This window comes from Protopterus annectens, chromosome 14.part0 (genome assembly GCF_019279795.1).
Source record: "Protopterus annectens isolate FY-2018-M chromosome 14.part0, PAN1.0, whole genome shotgun sequence".
In the NCBI taxonomy this organism is placed as follows: Eukaryota; Metazoa; Chordata; order Ceratodontiformes; family Protopteridae; genus Protopterus; species Protopterus annectens.
Window position 1 is genome coordinate 21,541,499 of NC_056748.1, and position 21,189 is coordinate 21,562,687.

A 21,189-nucleotide genomic window follows, 5' to 3' on the forward strand; every position below is an offset into this window, starting at 1 on the left:
TATCCGTGATTCATGTGTACATACACTATATGGGGTCCTGGGAACTTCAATACTTTATTACCATAACACCTCAAATCTATGCTTACTGCAGTACTCCAGTTCACATATTTATGTTCTGTGGCAGGTTATCCAACATGACACTGTACATAGCTAGTTCACATGTTTGGCCTTATTTTTCTGTGGTGAGGATTAGTTTGCTGGTACCTCATGCACATCTATTGCTATGATGGCTTAGTGGTTACCTACTGTGACTGTAGTGTACAGGGTCCTGCGTTTGAGCCTTGCAGAGGCAGCTTATTTTGTTGCTGGGCAGAACATGGGCTGCTGGATCCAGAGTGATTAAGGCACTTTAAAGCAGTTGTAAGCGGGTTTGCGCAACGGTAAGCACTGCTAACCTTCGGTTACAGTTTCTTACACTCAGCTTTCTACTTTGCTTAAGCTGTGCAGGCAATGCTTACCCCTGCGCAAACGCACTTAAAAACGCTTACTAGTGCTTATATATGCTTACTACTCTTTACTTGTGCTTAAACCTGCTTACTAGTGCCTTATTCATTATGACACTGACACTTCACATGTGCATTTCATGCAGTACTCCAGTTCACATTTAAATGTTATTATGTAGGTTATACGGCAAAAAGATGTAAAATTATGTTCATATACAGATTTCACATGGAAAATATGTGCAGCAGTGGGACTCTAACCAGGAATGCCTGTTCATTAGGCAGATGCTCTGACCACTACATTATTGCTGTGCTGCTTCATTTGCATATATATTCCATGTTATCCTCTTCAGCCTTTTCAGCTGCTTTAACCATAGCTAAGCGATGGGCACACCCGCGCACCTATGGTTAGCTATACACTGGGTTTTAAAAAAATGAATAAAAGGGTATCTTCATTTTATTTACATATAATGTTTCTGTTGAACACATGGGGACTGTTGGTGGGGATATGTGGACATCTATGAGCGGTCTCACTCATTTATTTACGCTTTCTTCTGTTCTACTTTGCAGGGGCGTGTTTATTCTGAGAGCTCTGCTCTCAGACATGCCCTCTGCACTTGTACACACACTGTGTAGGATTTGGAGCTCAGGCAGCACACCTTCATTAATATGCATGGCTCGCTGCTGTCCTCCTCTTAAACTGATGCTTACGTGCAGGACTAGTTTAGTCCTGCAAGTCAGATTAGTAAATCCAGGGGCCTGTCTTTTTAGGGATGGAAGACTGCTGTAATTTTTTTAAATACTTTCAACAATATAGTGAAGTTGCCACTGATCACCTTGCATCAGTGAGACTTATCTTTCTCTGTTTCTTTACACATAAACAGGAATTTCCCAAATGCCAGATGAAAAATTTATGTTTAGATCAAAATACCAGAAAAGGAAAGGATTTCTGTGAACATCCTGAAGTCTGAGATGAAGAATTCTTCCTATCAGATGCCAGAGAGGGATGAGAACTGTGACTCATATAATAATCATACTCATCACTAGTATTTTTTTTAAATATCTTTATTAAAGCATCACATTTTAAACTGTAACTTAGGTTTACTTATATTAATGAAAAACAATGCAAACTGTAATAAGAGTTTCCATTGTTACTATCATGCTGTAGATATATATATATATACACATACATACATATATACATACCTACACACATATAGTACATGACACCCAGGAAAAAGATAAAACTTAACACCCTCACCAATGCAAGACTATCATAGCACAATTGTTAGGAAACTCCTTAAGCGCTGTTATGATTGGATCTTGAACTAGAGACTAACAGTTGACAGTGCCAGCCAGCAAAGAGAAGAAGAAGGTGAGACAGCTTTGTTTCTGCCCATTGTCCACGCCACTCAACTGTCTGAGTTTGTCTCATATTTGTGCTGTTCCTCATATGTTTTTTTTTTCTGGTACATCACCAAGGATTACAGTCAGTCAGTAATGATGGATATTAGACTTCTATGCTTCTTAGTGTTCAGAAAATGCATATTAATGAACATGTTGTTCTACTAACATTTTAAGCAAACAGCAGCAATGTTTAAAAAACTCTCCCATATTTTGATCCTTTCTCCCCTAATTACTTATGGATTTATCCAGACTTGTTATGCAAAGGGTATGAGAGGTGTGCTGCTGTCTGATAACCCTAAGTGTTTTACTAGCTTTGAAAGCTGGAAAAACACTTAGCACTCCTCCACTTTTTCTTTTTTTTTCCTCTAACTGATAGTACACGGAGCAAATAAAACTCCTCACAGCAAATAAAAATCCACGCATTACAAAGAATTATGATCAATAACCAGATCATAGCCAAAAAACACTGGAAGCAACAGAGGAACGACTCACAAACTAGCATAAAAAATGTTATTCAACGCTTTCGGCAATAAGACTTCTTCAAAAATGCTAAAAGATAAAAACCTCTTACATTTATATACATAACATACACACCCACCATTACATCAATCAATTCAATAATTCAATGAATCAATCAACTTATTATGCTATTTTTAAAGAAAAAATATACAATACATAAAAAGCATACAATAAAACCAAAACTATAAACCTAACTTTCTTTCTTCCAAAAAATATTTGATATTAACAGTATCATTAAGTCCAGGTGGACTGTCAGCTCCTAACCTTAGTTGCCACAAAGTTTCTTTCCTTTCCACTCTATTTTTAATGTTGCCCCCTCAAATTTTTATTTATGTCTTCTAGAATAGGAAAGGAAAAGTTCTTGTACAAAGAGCAAAAAGAAGTATGTCTGTATAAGGCATTATTTTCATCTTTAATCTTGATAGCATTATAATGTTCCTTAATACGCTTATTTAACTGTCTAGTTGTCATGCCTATATAAAATGCCGTGCGTCCAGAACGCACGGCGATATAAACTACATATGAAGTGTTACAATAAAATCTACCTGGTACTGAAATAGTACGATTTAAATGTGCCAACACACATAAGGTCCTTCATGAATGTACTTGCAAGCATTACAACTTGCAAGCATTACAACTAAAACATTTGTATGTGCGCCTCAGTCTGTCTGACTGTGGAATACAAATTCTAGTGTCAGCTTGTTCTAATAAACTTTTAATGCTACTAGCTTTTTTATAAAAAAAAAATAGGAACATTGCCCAAAGTTGCTAACAAATCACTATTAGTTATAATTTTCCAATTATTCTGAACTATGTTTTTAATCATTTCACTGTCCACGAACATATCAATGACATATCTACGGGGACATACAGTTTCTTCAGAACTTAGGAAAAGCTCTTTTTCTAGCAAACCATGAGTTAAAATTGGATAATAGTTCTGTATCCCAATCCTGAAGAATTATTTCCTTAGTTACAACCATTTGACCCCCCCCAATTTCTTTCATACTACAATAAAGGGAATTTACAATATCTGCCAACTCATTACATTCCAAAAAACATGCTCCAAAGAGAAGGATAGGGGTCATAAGCAGGTAAGTAAATTCAGGTGGTGACGCCAGGGTATGCATCCAATATTTTCAAATACCAGAGACATGTAGTGACAGATATGCTCAAGAGACCTGGCATTACATTCCTATGGTCAAAAGCATGATGCTGCACTGGGACTCCTCAGTCTCCTTTTAGGTAACGGACAATCTGAGATTAAGTCTGGACAAGTCAGGAGTGCCTCTTGGTGCCTGGGATCAAGAAGCAGCACCAGTAGCAGCCAATGATTTGCTCCACACGGGTCAAGGAAAAAAGGTCTATATATCAGAGATAGCAGTATATCCTGAAAAAGGAAATACACTTGTAAATATACTATGCAAGTACTAACAACAACAAATGGAAAAGTTGTACGGAGACAGTTAATCTAATCAGTATGTAGCAACTTAATTACAGGCAGTACTGTAAGGTCACATTTCCACAATTTACATCCTTTGATATATAGTTTCTGAAGTTAAATGAATGTAATTTCCTAATATCACATTCTAATAACATTTGTCTTCTGGACTTTGTTAGTGACATGTTACCAACCTCATTTCCCTCCTCAACAGCATTCGTTTAAGTAATTGCATATATACAAACCTAAAAAGACCAAGAATTAAGTTTTTACTACAGTATGTTCAAACAAACAACATGAAGAAAGTACAGTTTTGTACCTACCATAAATGTAGATGTCCGATAGGTATGCATCTGCAGTCATAACATATGGGTTGTCCTGCCTCAGGCAGCCCTTCGGTCGGCCGGATTCCAAAGTCTGGGTCTGGCCTCGGCCGATGTCGCACTTTCCCCGACGTCAGAGCTTCTGGGGTATAAAGGCATCAGCCGATGCCATTTTCCTCAGTGTTTCTTGCCCCAGATGCCAGGTGCCCTCTAGGAAGGCTAAATTTGGATAAATGTTTAATGTTCCAAACAGTAGCAAAAAAAAAAATATATATATATATATATATATATATATATATATATACATATATACAAGCAAACAAATACACCATAATAGATTCCCCCAGCTAGCTGAAAGAGGGGTAAGCACCCTAGGAATACCACAGAGGGGACGGAGGGTGGGTAATCCTGACTGCAGATGCATACCTATCGGACATCTACATTTATGGTAGGTACAAAACTGTACTATGTCCTTCAAGGATGCATCTGCAGTCATAACATATGGGTAGAATACCATAGCCAAACTGGGGGAGGAGGTACTAAGATAAGGATGGTGTAGTTAAGATCCCCTGTAAAACTGCAGTTGCAAAGCCTGCTCGGGATCTGGAGTATAAAGGTAGATTGTAATGCTTGGCAAATGTATGAACGGAGCTCCAAGTAGCAGCTTCTAAAATGTTCTTGGTAGCCACCCCTCGTAGGAAAGCTGTAGTGGTGGCTGTGGCCCTTGTGGAATGAGGCCTGATATTTTCAGGAGCTGTCTTTCCATGAAAAGAGTAGCAAAAGCGAATGCAATTTCCTATCCATTTCGAAATTGTCTGTTTGGAAATTGCTTTTCCTTGCACCCCAGTTGCATATGCTACAAAAAGTTGGTCAGTTTTTCTGCTGGTTTTAGTTCTGTCCAGATAGTAGCATAGTTGTCTGTGTATATCCAAGGTGTGCAAATGTTTTTCTCCTTTGTTCTGTGGGTTAGGGAAGAACATAGGCAAATGAATAGCTTGGTTCAAGGATACCCTGGATACCACCTTTGGCATGAAAGTAGGATTGGTTCTCAGAGACACTCTATCCTGGTGAAAAATAAGGAAAGGCTGCACTGCCATTAATGCCTGTAACTCGGATACTCTTCTTGCTGAAGTGATTGCCAGAAGGAAAGCAGTTTTCCAAGATAAAAACTGTAAGTCTGCTGATGCTGCTGGTTCAAAAGGAGGTAGTGTCAATTTTTCCAGCACAAAATTGAGATCCCATGCGGGCAGAGGGGGTCTCCTTGGAGGTTTAACATTTTTGATCCCTCTCAAAAATTGTCTGAGAAGTGGGTGAGAGAAGATAGGAGGATCCATATTGTATTCTGCTGAAATTGCTGAAGCATGAATCTTAATGGAAGAGTAGGACAGGCCATTGTGGAACAATTCTGCTAGGTATTCTAGGATGTGTGCTAGGTTTGCCACTGACATCTGTGCCCTTTGACGTGCTCCAAATGAGGAATCTCTTCCATTTAGCTGAGTATGTCTTCCTTGTGGAGAGTCTGCGAGCCTCCAGGATAATGTCCTTGACCCTCTGAGATAAAACAGTTTGGTTTGGTTTTACTGAATTTTTCAGGCAGTTAGTTGCAGTGTTTTCAAGTTTGGATGCAGGGTCTTGAAATTGTTCTGCGTTAGAAGAAGAGGCCATAGGGGTAGAGGCCATGAGTTTGCCTGAGACATGCTTCTCAGTAGTGGATACCAGTGTTGTCTTTGCCAGTCCGGAGCTATTAGTATCACCTTTGGCTGTTCCTCCCTGATCTTCAGTAGAACCTTGTACATCAATGGGAGAGGTGGAAAGGCATACACTGTTAGGGCATTCCAGCTGAAAGAGAGAGAGTCCACCCTCCAGGCTTGTGGGTGGTATGTCCTTGAGCAGAATTTCTTCAGATGGTGGTTGAGTGGGGAGGCGAACAGATCTATCTCTGGCATTCCCCATTTCTTTGTTATGAGTTTGAAGATGTCTGGATGCAGCATCCATTCGTGAGCATCCGTGGTAGTCCTGCTTAAGCTGTCTGCTAGTGAATTCTCTTTTCCTGGTACGAATTTGGCCTGTAGCTGGATATTGAGATTCAGGCATAGGTTCCACAGATCCATTGCCATCCGGCATAGAGGGTAGGAATGTGTGCCTCCCTGTTTGTTTATGTACCACATGACCGTGGTGTTGTCTGTTCTTATTAGCAGATGTCCTTGCTGGAGGAATGGTTTGAATGCCTCAATTGTATGCTTCACTGCCAGCATCTCCTTTTGGTTTATGTGCATGCTTAGATGCCCTTGAGACCATAGGCCTTGGATACATTTGTCCTCCATGTGTGCTCCCCATCCTAGGTCTGAGGCGTCCGTGGTGATGGTCTGCCTTGGTTTTGGTTTGTTGAAAGGCAACCCTCTGTTGTACTGGCATGCCTGAGCCCACCACAGGAATTCCTTTTGAAGGCATGGAATGATTGGTATCATGGTTTCTAGACTGTGACTGTGTTGAGACCATACATTCCTTAGGTACCATTGTAATTTCCTCATGTGCAGCCTGACATGTGGAATCAAGATTATGCAGGATGCCATGTAACCCAGGGCCTGCAGGACTTTCCTTGCAGTAAGCTGAGTTTGTCTTGTCAAAGTCATGAAATAATGTGGAAGTTGTTTTTGTTTTTCTTCTGTGAGAAAAACCATCTGAGTGATTGTGTCCAGATCCGCACCCAAAAAGGTTATCCTTTGGGATGGCACTAGTCTTGACTTTTGGATGTTGACTGTGTATCCCAAGGCCTGTAGCAGGTGTATGACATAGGCCAAGTCCTTTAACAATTTTGTCTTGTTGTCCGCTTGTATTAGGCAGTCATCCAGGTATGGGTAAATTTGAATTCCCTGAAGTCTGCAATGTGTAATTACTGATGCCAGGCATTTCGTGAATACTCTGGGCACAGTAGATAAGCTAAAGGGCAATGCTGAGAATTGATAATGCTCTGATCCTGCAAGAAATCTGAGGTATCTTCTGCAATCTGGTCGAATAGGGACGTGCAGGTATGCCTCCTTGAGATCTAGAGTCACCAGCCAAGACTCCTTGCCCAACATGGGAAGAAGTTGCTGTAGGGTCAGCATTTTGAATTTTGGCACAATGAGGTATGTGTTCAGTGCGGACAAGTCGAGAATAGGCCTCCATTGGTTTTCTTTTCTTGGTACCAGGAATAATCTGGAGTAAAATCCTTGGCCTTGTTCCATAGATGGTACCCTTTCTATTGCTTTCATCTGAAGTAAATTGCTAATTTGTCTTAAAGCCTCTGCCTTCTGGTTTGGTGGAAGGTTTGGCATTCCGCTCCTTTTTGGTAAAGTGTGGAAGTGAAACCTGTATCCTTTGTCTATTGTTTGCAATGTCCATGTATCCTTTGTAATGCAATGCCAGTTTTTCGAGAATAATGCCAGCTTTCTGCCCAAGGGAGCTTCCAGTTGATCCCTGGTAGGCGGAATCAGAGCCAAGTCACTGGGTCTGTCCTGTGGTAGTGGTTGAAGGTGCAGCTGTGGCACCACTCCTCTGGTTGGCAGGCTGCCACTGACGGCCCCTGTAGGCACCCTTTGATTGACCTCTGCCTCTAGGGCGTCTGTTCCTGCCCCTCTGTGTTCTGGAGGTGTCTGGAAAGGACCAATTCTTTGTAGGCCAGTTTCTGCTGAACCTCGGTGGTTGGACTTGCAGAAATTCCTTTACTGTTTGCACAGATTTTGCTTTTTCTTCCACCTTCTTTAAAATCTCCTGTGCAGGGGAGCCAAATAAATTTTGTTTCTCCATCGGAGCATTGAGAAGTTTAGCCTTGACATGGTCTGGCAAGGATTGCTCTTTTAGCCAGGCATGCCTACGAATTACTGCCCCCGTCATAGCTGATCTAAATGAAGCCTCCAGTGCATCATAGCCACATTTTAAGAAATGATTAATGACCTGCTGAGAGTTGTGTACCAAATCCTGAAGGGATTTATGGTCTAAAGGTTCAGGAGAAGAAAGCTTCTTATTCAGCTGATCTAACAAAAATTCTTGGTACTGTATCATATGGAATTGACAGTTTAATGCCCTGGCAGAAAGAGTAGCAGAAGTATAAACCTTTTTTTCCCCATCTCTCTAATGCTCTAGACTCTCTTTCAGAGGGGAGGGGATTCTTGGCCGTAGCAGCTGCAACCCCTTTAGGGCCCTGAGAAATAGTTTCTGGGTCTGCAGCATGGGCTTTATACAGGTGGAAGTGAGAATCCGGGACCCTGTAATATCTATCAGGTTTGGCAGGGGCCGGGGGAAGAAAATCAGGTGCAGTACTTACATCATTATACACATCATCAATTACATTTAGAACAGGTGGTATGGCTAAGGGCCTATGCTGGGGCAAATGCAAAAAGGTCCTTAATCTTTTTCTAGAATCAGAGAAATCCTGACCCTGCCATTGAAAGTGCTCCCTCATAGAGTGTAAAGTCTCCCCAAAGGAAAATTCTTCAGGGGGGGAGGCCGAAGGGATAGATTCTTCTGCATCTGAATCCTCTAAAGGCGAGTAGGCCCCTTCCTGGTGGTCTGACAAATCAGATCCATCCATGGAGTAATCTGAGGAGTGAGGTTCAGAGGGGTCAGTCCTGGGCCTTTTGTCTGGAGGAGGTTGGGAGGCCCTGTCCGGGTGAGGTTGGGAACCCCTAATTAAGGAGATAAAGTCCTCAGCAAGACTGAGGATCTGAGAAGTAGAAGGCGGCCTCTGGGATGTAGATTTGACAGGCAAAGCTTTTGAAAGTTTGGCAGCTTTAGCCCTGGAGAAGGCCTTAATAGACATAGAAGCTGGGGGCCTAGCTGCCCCACGTGCAGGGGTAGAAATGTCCAAAGGAATGGTGTCGGACAAATCCTGAACACTAGCTTCGGTAGGGAGTTCTGAAGCCGACCCAGCCGGGGCCTCTCTGGCCTCGGTGGTCGGAGGTATGGTTTCGGTAGTAAGAATAGCCGTGGACTTGGTTTCAGCCGAAACCGAGACACTCGCGGTAGGCCTAACCGTGGTTTCAGCCGAAACCGCGGGCTGCGAGTGTCGGTCCTTTTCCTTGCGTTTTTTGACCATATGCAAAGTCGGAGTCTCCGACGGCATTTTATAAGCAAAAGCGGTTCCAAAAAACTCCTCTGCAAACTCCGACCGACGTCTATGAGTCCGTCGGTTGAAGGAGGCACAGGCTAAACAAGCTGATACGTCGTGGTCTGGGCCTAAGCAAGGAAGGCAGTAAGAATGGAAATCCTTATGAGGTATTTGCTTCCCACAAGTTAAACAATTATTTACTTTGTCTGACATCGGCTGAGGCAAGAAAGAGTCCCCAACGGGGTACTTAGCTTTTTTCAAAGTCTTCGGTAGCTGAAATCTCTGGATCTGACCGACCGGCACTTGCGAACAGCTTCTGCTTCGGGCACCGCGCGGCAAGAAAGACTGGGGAAAATGGCATCGGCTGATGCCTTTATATCCCAGAAGCTCTGACATCGGGGAAAGTGCGACATCGGCCGAGTCCAGACCCAGACTTTGGAATCTGGCCGACCGAAGGTCTGCCTGAGGCAGGACAACCCATATGTTATGACTGCAGATGCATCCTTGAAGGACATCACAAACACAACAGTATCATTTATGTTTTAAATGCATTTGTTAAAAGAGATAATCCAACTGAGCCGAGTCTCTTTTCAGTGGAGGCCCAGAGAACAAAATCCAAAACAATGTAAAGACAACAGTCAATATCAAAAATACGGAGTAAAACTAGCTACCATGACATACTAGCTTAAAATGATTAAAAATATAAAAAGCAACAAATGGTGTATACATCTACATATTTAAAATTAAAAACGTATCAAACGGTTTATGTAGTACTTAAGAAAGTTAAGTAAGAAAACCACTGAGAAGAGGACATACCAGTCACGCAAAAGAGGTCAGAGTACAGACAAGGTCCTAAACTGGATAGGCTAGGGTACAAAGAAAAAAGAATACACATACTAATATATACAAGGAGCTGGTGAAAGCATATGTTTGGTAATGACAGATTATAAAACAAAGGGATCAGAAGACGACATCAGGTTATAAAAATAGATGGATGACAGAAAGATGGCAGGAGATCTACCAGGAGGTCCAAAATCTTAGGCGAGGTACATGGAGGTATTTTAATAGTACAGGTATTACTGTACACAGTACTGTCTGTAGTTAATTTGCTATATACTAATACATGGGCATTTCCAGAGGAGTAATAAGTGTTATTTAAATCATTAAATTAATTAATGGACTGTTTTCTTTTTTCATAAGGTATGGAGCTGAAACTTAATTCTTGGTCTTTTTAGGTTTGTATGTAAGATGCTTAAAGACTACAAGGAGTTGACAAAACGGTTATTACATTTGTCAATATAAAATCTAACTATTTTGATCTTTGTTATCTTACAAGATTATGAATGTACACTAGAGTTTGACTGGCAGTACACTGTTCATACATGCAAAGTAAATTTAGTACTATTCTCATCTGTGATAATATTACACTATTTTATAGTTCAACACATTTTATTCCTTGTAGTGCTTCATAGCAGTTAGTCCTGTTGGGGGAGAATTTGAAGCAGATTTTGCTACTTTGTTACAATATTGTTCTACATGATTAAGTTTTTTGTACATTAGTAAAGGTAACTGAGGCATATAAAAGAGATGAAAATAAACAGTTAAAAATTCAGTTCTGGATTTCTCACTGGAGAGCTTTCAACAGGCTAGTGTTCCAGTCAAGGTATGGGAAACAGTAATCAGACAGCAGCAAAGGATGCAATATGGTATGCAAATCTTTTAAATACTACAACAATTAACAGAAAGTGAAACTTTAGCTCCTTGGAAGAATTCTCCATCACCAATTGGTATATCAGAGCTGGAAGAATTCTCCATCACCAATTGGTATATCAGACCTTTGAAGAAGAGAAGAGGCGTTTAGAAACGGGCAGACCACTGGTATGCAGATAAGGAACTGGGAACAAGCAAGGAAAGCAGAAAAACGGAGAGAATGGAGCTTGTTGAAAGAAGAATTTGGTCTATGCAGTGGTATGAGGCTAGAACTGAAAGGAGTGCTGGGGACTGCCAAAAAAGTCAATATCTTCCCAGGCAGTATTCATCAGAAACTGGACTTCGTGGAGTCACTGATGCAAAAAAAGGACTATAACCAATAATCAAAAAAATAGGGACTAGTAGTTACACAGGAATAAGACAACTGGATTTGACAGTGGTAGAGCAATGGAAACCAAAGTGGGAGAGAGAGAGAGAGAGAGACAAAGAAAAAAATTCACAACAGGTCAACAGAGATAGTACAGTTGTGTACACTTATCATAAATGTAGATGTTCGAGTGTATTCACTGTTGCAGTCATCACATTTGGGTAATCTGCTTGCAGTAGCCCTCAGTCGGCCTGATTAACAAAGTCTTGGGTCCTGTGTCTGTTGCTGTCCCTTCTTCTGTGACGTCAGGTCGTTAGGGGTATAAAACATGCAGCTGACGCCATTACATCAGTCGTTCTTGCCGTGCGGTGCCCAAAGCAGAAGCAGTTGGCAAGTGCCGGTCGGCAGATAATCCAAATGTGATGACTACAACAGTGAAACACGAAGAACATCTATTTGTTCCCTAAAACGATCTGCTATCAAGAGTAAGAAATATAACGTTTTTACATGGAAATTTCTCTATAAATATTTTATACACCCTCTAGATTGCAACATATGTCCCCGGAGTAAAATTGATTTTGTTGGAGATGCAAGTCAAATGAAAGAGGCACACGGACCCATACATTTTGGGAATGTGATCAACTGACCACGTTTAAAAAGGGTGTACAGGAGATGTTGATGAAAGTGTTTATAGAGGAGATATAGTTACTGAGGTTTTGTTTTTGCTGGATATTGACTTGATAACAGATTAGACAAATCTAAAAAAGGTTCCGTTATTCCTAGTATAAACAGTTACAAAGCAGCCGATCACCAGGAAATGGAATTCTGAAATAATCTCCACTGCTCCATTAGCAGTACATTAACAATCATAAATTATGTCAATACATATGTTGAAAGCCTACCCTCACAGAACAGGCAGAAATTAAAAAAGTTTCTTACTTCTGCCCTATATTTTTACTGAACACTCCCATTAAAGACAATTTATCTGTTTAAAGTCACTAAATCAGTTTTTAATGCAAATAGTTTTCCATACTACTATGATTTTAATAGAAATGACTTTATTGTACTTATTTTAAGTAGATGTACAATGCACAAAGAATAACTCTCAGTCCCAATGACCACTTCAACCATCCTATACTTTCTGTCAGAGGTAAATGTCATGACATCTGCTTGTCCGTCCCTTCTTTTCATTGCTCTGGGCATGGAGACTTTCCATTGTTAACTGGAGTGATGATTTCTATAATAATTACAACTGCCACTGTGCTGTAAAACTGAATGTTACCCTAGTTATTTCATTATTGGTACACACCTGTGTCCTGAATGGCCATCCATGCAATAAATCAGATGCTGACTTTCACTGTTTTAAAAGCAGGTGTGAAACACAGAATGTTTGGCAGAAAACAAAGAAAATGAAACTTTAAAGTCAGGGGAAAAATTAATTCTCTATACTTCTTAATAGGCCATTTACAGCATTTTATTAATTTCAGTGCCATGATGGCCAGCAGTTATGCTGACAGCCAAATACCACAAGGCAAGAACCAGCCTAAGATGGAACTCTAGTCCATACCATGGTGCACTAAACAGCATGCATTTGCGTGCACGTATACACACACACACATTTAGCATCACTAAGCCACCTGGCAACAATGTGAGAGGAAAACCGTGGCATCAGTGAAATGAAAGAAAAATGCAAACTTTACTCAAAGAACACCTTGGATAAAAATCAGCACAGAGAAACTAGTTTACTATTCACTTGGTCATTAACATAAATATATAAAATAGGGTACATAACCTTAGCTTTGCACTTGTATGCAGCAAAGACATCAAAAACAAAAGTAAAATAAATCATCAGTTAGAAACTGACAAACAGAAATGAACATGCAGCTCAGAAAAAAATATTACCTTTAGAAATTAATCCCTGGGTAACAAACATGCTTATGGCAGAAAAAGGTAATGCTGTAGGGGGAAAAGAAAACATGTTTTAATCATCAAACACCAAACAGCTTATTGAATCATGACAGAATTATCCTAAAAAATAAGACACACATGACCAACTACAATAAGTTACAACACTGCAAATTAAGCATTTTACATGCTAACTGTCCAGAGAGCTGAGCTGTTTATACTCAAACTGTCAGTACTAACTTGCTAAAATGAAAGGTCATAAAGATGATAACATCAAAGTATCACAGTGGTTCATGTGTACAACCTGCAAAAGTGAGTGACTTCGGATCCACATGAGAAATGTACTTTCCATACTGAAAATACTTGACGAACAATTTAATTTTATGTTGCTTAATTTATAACATTCAGTCATTTAGGTCATTACAAGAAACACCATTCAAAGAACAGAAAGAAAAGCTACTACACTTGTATATTAAAAATGCAGTGTCTCAATTAAATGTATTAACTGCATAAAAAATAAAACTTAAACAAAAATGTGAACTTTTGCCTGCAAACATAAAACTGACATTATTCCATTCTTGAGTCCTGCACTGTTCCACTGAATTAAATCCATTTGTTTAAAAAAGTTAAGTTGCTTATCTGTTCCTGAGTGCGCCAATAATGCCAGGAACAGTCTCTGGTAAAACTACTCATAATATTTGAAAATAGCTCTTCAAGACAGTACAGGCATCTCCTCACGACCCAACTCCCCCACCACCAACACCACCATAAAGCCCTGCTAAACTGTAGCAAGAATGGTGTGATAAAGAAATTATGATATTCAAGCTTTGAAATCTGCAAAAATCTCGAGGGTCATTTTGGACAATGAAGCTGGGAAACTAGCCCATTATCCACTTTTTCATTAGAAAGAAGTTTTACAAAAACTAATAAAAAGGCTTGGAGAGCTGCACAAGGCCAATGTTTTTATGACCGACTATGTTAAAAGAGCAGCAGCCCAAGCTTTCCCACTGCCAGCCTTCTGTACGCTTCCTGTGTACTAACTAGCCTTCTAACCCGCACATAAACCAGAGCTAAAACAGCACAAGACTACATACACTGCTTCAGACAGACCGGTCTACTTTTACTAGCTTACGGCAGATAGGCCTCATTAGTTTTACTACAATTAGAACCTTAAACGAGCCTGTCTAACTAGAATACCCTAGCTAAGTAAAGCCGACCCAACTAAAAGTGTCCCATAAGCCTGGCTTAATGGTGTAGTAAGCTGAAGCCCTGGCTGTGATTCAGACTTGCCTGCTGTAATGCCAGCACCTTCTAGCTTAAGACAGAGGTGTAGCTAGATAGTCTGGCCACGAGAGCAGTCCCCTGACCTGACCTGACACCCACTCAGCTTTACGTAAAAAGGTAAACCAGCTATCGACAGACAAGGAGGCATAACCTATGGTGTCAGCATATCCAAATAATGGAATATATTACCTCTCTGAACATATACAAAGTACTCACAGATTCACAATGGCCATCAAGCGGAGCATAGGCAATAACATTACCTGTAACTGAGGGAGTTACTTCACCTAGCTAAACAGTCAAAAGCCTCCCTCTAATTTCCCAGCATCTCTAATTTATTACTCTTGTCCTTCTGCTAGAGCCACATTTTTCTTCTCTCCTTACTCTTATTATCCCTATAATTACCATTATCAGACACCTCATAGTTCTTAATGCCTGCGCTCACTACATTCATGTTTTCCTATCCCCCTTTCCTGTTATACTCTTAATGACCCTCTCTCATACCCATTTCATTCTTCTAAGGTCCACAGTCCTACAATTATCAGACCTCTTGCAATTCTTGCATTTTTTTTGTCCCCTGGGCCTTGTACAGTGGCTTCCCTTCCTTTGCCCCATCAACCCACTTATTCTTTTCTCATGGCAGGAGCCTAGTACTGCTGAGCTCAAGTGAGAGCCCTACTGCCCACTCATTTCCTGGCTGGAGGGGGTCTGATCAGCACATTCCCTTGAGAGGCACACAGTAGAGAGCAGGCCAGTCTGCCACACTCAGCAGAATCCACTCCATTTACTTGGAGCTCCTAACCCCCAGCAGCTCCAATGCAAGCTACCTCCAACAGTGCCCCATATTATCGTCCATTGTTTTCCAAAGATCCATGATACTGAGTGCCCACACAACAAACCAATATTGCTCGAGTAAACCTCCTTTACTACATATGTCTTCTGCTCATTTTCCTAGAGCTCAGCAAAGCTTGGCATACTAGCCTGTGTTCCAGAATTGTTTTACTTGTATCTAGTGCCAAGCAAAGTACTTTTGATCGTCAAATCACACTTATGTCATTTTGAATGATCACTACTGTTGCCTGCTTTCATTTGTGTATTTCACTGTATTTTTGTAAAAAAAAAAAAAAAAAAAAAAAAACCTGCTCTTTCTGTCACTGTTACTATTGAAAGACAGTCATGAAATCACCTTCAGCAAGGGATTTCCAGCTAGTCATTTAAGTGGCTTGTGGTAGCAATACACTTGTGGGTCTCTTCCACTAGGTTTTTAAATTAGGATGACTAGGTTTATTCATCTTGTGGCAGGAGGTGTTTGCCTGATCCATCTGAGTTAAGAAACACTGAAAACGGCTCATACTGTAGGTGTCTTACTGGTCAGAAGGTGCATTAGTTAGGTTCTGTTTTTTCATTGCTACTATAAATTCAGTGCGTTTGCGCAGAGGTGCTCACCATGTAGCAGCAGCAGTTAGCAGTGCCCTGTACAGTAGCAAAAACCTAGAAAAAAAATTTCTTCCTGTAGAACAATCCATAAAACTGTTCCCTGTAGAACAGTAAATATAAACCAACTACCTTGTGCGCCAACAAGCTTAGAGCAGCTAGTTGAGTGACAAGAGGCAATACCTATAGATTTAGTAAAATTCAGTACTGAGTAAATATTAGAGTTATTAAAATTTAGTACTGTTAAGCATAAACACCCTTATTAGTCTGCATCAATAAAGTACCATTAATAGCTTTCCAACCCAAATACACTACCCCCTCATATCTCACCAATCAAAGGACTGGACAGCATGGATATGCAGCTTCCTAACTTCTCTGTAGCTAGCTTGGTGGACATGGGCATCTTAAGTCAATGTAGCATTTGTCTCATTTTTACCATCAACCACTTAACCCTAAAGAAGCAGAGAGAGTTTGAGAGAGGTATACTTACACAATGACACTTCAAGACTAAACTCTTGCATACAAGCATGCATCAGGTTGTCAAAACCACACACATAACACCTACATCATATAACACTCAAAACACACACACACGCACACACACACACACACACACACACACACACACACACACACACACACGCACACACACACACGCACACACACACACACACACACACACACACACACACACACACACACACACACACACACACACACACACACACACACACACTAATATATGCTGAGACACTTAAAAGCAATCTTCCTAAATAAACCTCTCCTAGGCAGCCCAACACCAAAGCTATGGCACAAGCAGCACAAAGGCATTCAGAAAAACCATCACCTAATACCACGCATACAGTCAAGTCTTAATGGAGCCCCAAACACTAAGTCCCTAAGGCAAGCAAACATTTTCCAGGACCCTTGTCATAGGGGGCGCCATTGTAAGACATACTGATGCCCCTGTAACCCGGCTGAAAAGAAGAAGATAATGGTTAATTGCTTATTTGAACCCAGGATCTGCCAAACCATGCATGCACTTAAGTCATTACATCACAGGTACCAGTATGATTCCATCACAGTCCATGTAGGTGGGAATTACCTAAGACGTACCACGTTGGACTATATGAAGATAGACAGACATTATGGAGTTCGTAGATTATGTCTCACAGGCCGGTATAAACCTAACACTGAGCACCATATCATTACTAAGGATTATGCCACAATATGAGCAAACCATGACTGATTTCAACATATTGCTGTCTTTCTGGTGCAGTGGTTACAATTGTCCCCTCAAAGCAAATGTTTCTCCAGTTCAATTCTCGGTTGGAGTGCCATCTCTGCAGAGTCTGTTTGTCCTCCCTACAGCCACATGAGTTTTAAAGATAGGAAGATAGGTGTACGTGTGTGTGTTTGAAGGTTGGATGTCCGGCTGGCAACTTGACACCATGAAAACTCCACTGCCAATCAATCTGCAGACCGGTGATCCACTGTGGTGACCCTTAACAGAAGCCAAAAGACATTGCTGTGTTTCTGGTGTCATTCTAAGCAGATCCAATATTTGCAAAGGGTGGTTTGCACCCTTTCCTTCTAGACTTCTGAATACTGGCTAAAACTTTATCCAGCTCCATAGTGTCTTTTCAGGCAATGTCAAATTGACAAAAAAAGCAAAATCAATTCAACTGAAACTCAAGGTAAATGCCAGGAGCCTAAAAAAAAACTGCACTACCTGCAAGCCCTCCTCACAATCGATAATATAGACATCTGTGCAGTTACCAAGACATGGTTTAAAGTAGCAGACAGCACCCAAGCAGTACAAGGTTTCAGTGCCTTCCACATTTTTATACCAGTAGCCACACAGATAAGGTCTAAAGATGGCAGTGTCTCAATATACATCAATAACAAGCATACCTCTAAGGTTGTAATACAGGATGCCATGCTGGAGTTCCTCCACTTGCAAACCACCATATACAAACCCCATTACCATATCCTAGCCAGGTACAGGTCACCCTCCATATCCCAAGAAGGTCACAATGCATACCTGGACCTACTGGAGACACTCACCATCCAACCTAACACCCTACTCATGGGAGAACTTTAATTACCCCTCTGCAGAATGGAAATCCTACATGGCCTCAAATCTACAGGCACAGAGATTCCTGGACTTCATAAATACAAACACCCTTGACCAAATAGTGAATACACCAATTAGTGCCTCCAATGTACTGGACTTCATACTCACAAATATGGCAAAACACTGCACCCCCACTAAGTCTTGTCCTCCCTGATAAGGTCCAATCATAAAGTGGTCTCCTTCAAAATCAAAGTCAACTCTGCAATCCCAGTAGAACCAGTAAAAGGAATTTTCCAAGGCCAATTACCTTTTATTAAGTGATGGCTGGGCAAAATTGAATGCTCCTCCAACCCAGGGAACATAGCAGCCTATGCTGAACTGCTCCCAGAAACAATGTACAACCATAGCAATGGCTGCACAGAAGCTGCTGTGCCTACAAGAAGCCAATCGAGAAATAGCCCCAGAAACAAATTGCCCTGATGGCATTTCCCAAATTAAACAGAATATATAACAAAAGGAAAAAAAACATTGCAAAAAATCATAATTCCCATAAAGGTAAAAACTCTCTCATCGAACTAGAGGGACAACTAAGAGGGCTAAACAGGTCAAACAAAGCTAACTTTGATGTTAAAATAGCCTACCAGGTGAAAAACAACCATCAGTTCCAACTCTACCTCCCTCTCACCTTAACCTTTCACAAGAAATACCCTCAAACATATCCCCTCCAAATGTAACTAGGGAGAATGCACTGGATGCACTCAGTAAAGCCAAGAACACATCCTCAATGGGTACAGATAACATCCCGGGACACCTCCTGAACTGTATAAAATATGACTTATTTGGACCTCTGGAGTCACTATTTAACTACAGTCTTAAAACAGGTTTTGTGCCGTGAGACTGGAGGACTGTGGTGGTCATCCCCCTTCATAAGGGAGGACCTCCAACAAATCTTGGAAACGACAGACATATTAGTCTGACTCGTCTTATTTGCAAAGCCATGGAAATTATCAACACAGACGTACGAGACCTCCAAACACTGGATACATCCCAGTCTGGCTATGTCAGTGGAAGGTCATGCTTACTGAAACTGCTGGACTTCTTTATTAACGTCACTAAGGTAATGGATGAAAGGAATACAGTGAATACTGTCTACCTAGATCTGGCTAATGCATTTGATACAATACCACACAAAGGCATTGTCAGCAAACTTACCAAACTAAGCATAAATACCTTTAAAACACGCAGGATAGCTAGCTGGCTAAAGGATAAGCCCCAAGAGGTTAGGATCAGAGAGGTCACCTCAACAAAGAGACTGGTCACCAGTGCAGTCCCACATGGCTCTGTGCTGGACCAGCTCTTCCTTTGTATCTACTTCTCGGATGTCAAAGGAGTCTAGCTAAAGTACAGTTGTGTATACTTACCACAAATGTAGATGCTAGAGTGTATTTACTGTTGCAGTCATTACATTTGGGTAATCTTCTGGCAGGTTGCCCTCAGTCGGCCTGAATAACAAAGTCATGGGTCCTGTGTCAGTTGCTGTCTCTTCTTCCATGACGTCAGGTTGTCAGGGGTATAAAACACGCAGCCAACACCATTTTATTCAGTTTTTATTGCCGCCCCAGATGTGAGGTGCCCCCCAAATGTGCAGCAAAAAAAAAAAAAAAAAATATATATATATATATATATATATATACACATATACATAATAAACAGTAAATATATATAAATGCACTTTTAGAAACAAACTTTATCTTCATCTAAAAGCAAATACACCACAAAGGCTTTTGTGTATAATGAAGGAAAGAAAAGGTATAGAAAAGGGGGGTGGTAGGTGGGTAGCCCGGACTGCAACAGTGAATACACTCGAACATCTACATTTATGGCAAGTGCACACAACTGTACTATGTTCTTCGTGTTTCACTGCTGCAATCATTACATCTGGGTAGAATCCCAAAGCTATGGATGGGAGGATGGAACTAAACAACATTAGGAGCGGCTATAAGGCCCTGCAGAACTGCAGTGGCAAAGCCTGCCCTGGATTTGGAGAAGAGAGGCAAATGATAATAATTTGTGAAGGTATGAACAGAGCTCCAAGTAGCAGCTTCTAGAATGTCTTTGGTTGGAACCCCTTTGAGAAAAGCTGCTGAAGTAGAGGCAGCCCTGGTGGAATGTGATCAGATCCCCTTGGGCACAGGTTTACCATGGTGCAAGCAGCAGAAACGAATGCATGGTTTATCCACTTAGAAATAGTCTTGCTTTGATACAGCCTTCCCCTCTGACCCTGCAGCAAATGCTACCAGTAGTTGCTCATACGTTCTTAGAGATTTTGTCCTGTTTAAATAGAATCTTAGTTGCCTGTGTACGTCCAGTGAATGCAGAATCCGCTCCCCCTTGTTCTGCGGATTTGGGTACAATGTTGGCAGGTGAATGGTCTGGTTGAGAGCCACACTGGATACCATCTTAGGTATAAAAGAAGGATTGGTCCTGAGGGACACCCTGTCCGGGTAAAATATAATAAAAGGCTCCACTGCCGTGAGAGTTATGAAACCCTTCTTGCTGAAGTGATTGCCAAGAGAAAAGCTTTTTTCCAAGATAGAAATTTTATATCCACAGTAGCTGCTGGTTCAAAAGGAGGCAGGGTGAGTTTTTCCAGCACAAAATTGAGGCCCCATGCAGGAGTTGGTGATCTTCTGGGAGACCTTAAATTTTTGGCCCCTCTAAGATACTGTTTAATCAGAGGATGAGAAAAGAGGGGAGGCTCTGTGTGAGCCGCGATGGCAGAGGCATGGATTTTTATTGAAGAAAAAGATTGGCCCTTGTCAAGCATCTCAGTCAAATATTGTAAAATCTGAGGAATACTGGGCTTTGCTGTGTCCGTTACTAGTGCTTGGTTCCAAGCACAGAAACTCTTCCATTTCTCAGCATAAGATTTTCTAGTACTAGGCCTTCTGGCTTCCAAAATGACATCCATCACAGATTTAATGAGAGGTGTTTGATCAGCCATGCTGCAAGATTCAGAGTTAGGAGTTGAGTGTGCAGAATTTGATTGTTCTGCTGAGACAGTAGATGAGGTATTTGAAGCAAGTACCACGGAGGAAGCTGAGACATATTCCTTAGAAGTGGGTACCAGTGCTGGTGAGGCCAGTCCAGAGCAACTAGGATCATTTTTGTTTTTTCCTGTCTGACTTTTAGTAAGACA

General features: G+C 41.0%; 1 protein-coding gene across 2 annotated transcripts in view; it reads right to left on the bottom strand.

Annotated features, from left to right (window-relative positions):
- The window catches only part of OCIAD1 (OCIA domain containing 1), a 686,887-nt gene that overhangs the window by 460,829 nt on the left and 204,869 nt on the right, over nucleotides 1–21,189 (bottom strand). For both annotated transcript variants that reach the window (XM_044055722.1, XM_044055723.1), the window contains one exon: nucleotides 13,196–13,249. In XM_044055722.1, coding sequence (XP_043911657.1) covers nucleotides 13,196–13,249 — 54 coding nt within the window. The remainder of the gene's footprint in view (nucleotides 1–13,195; nucleotides 13,250–21,189) is intronic.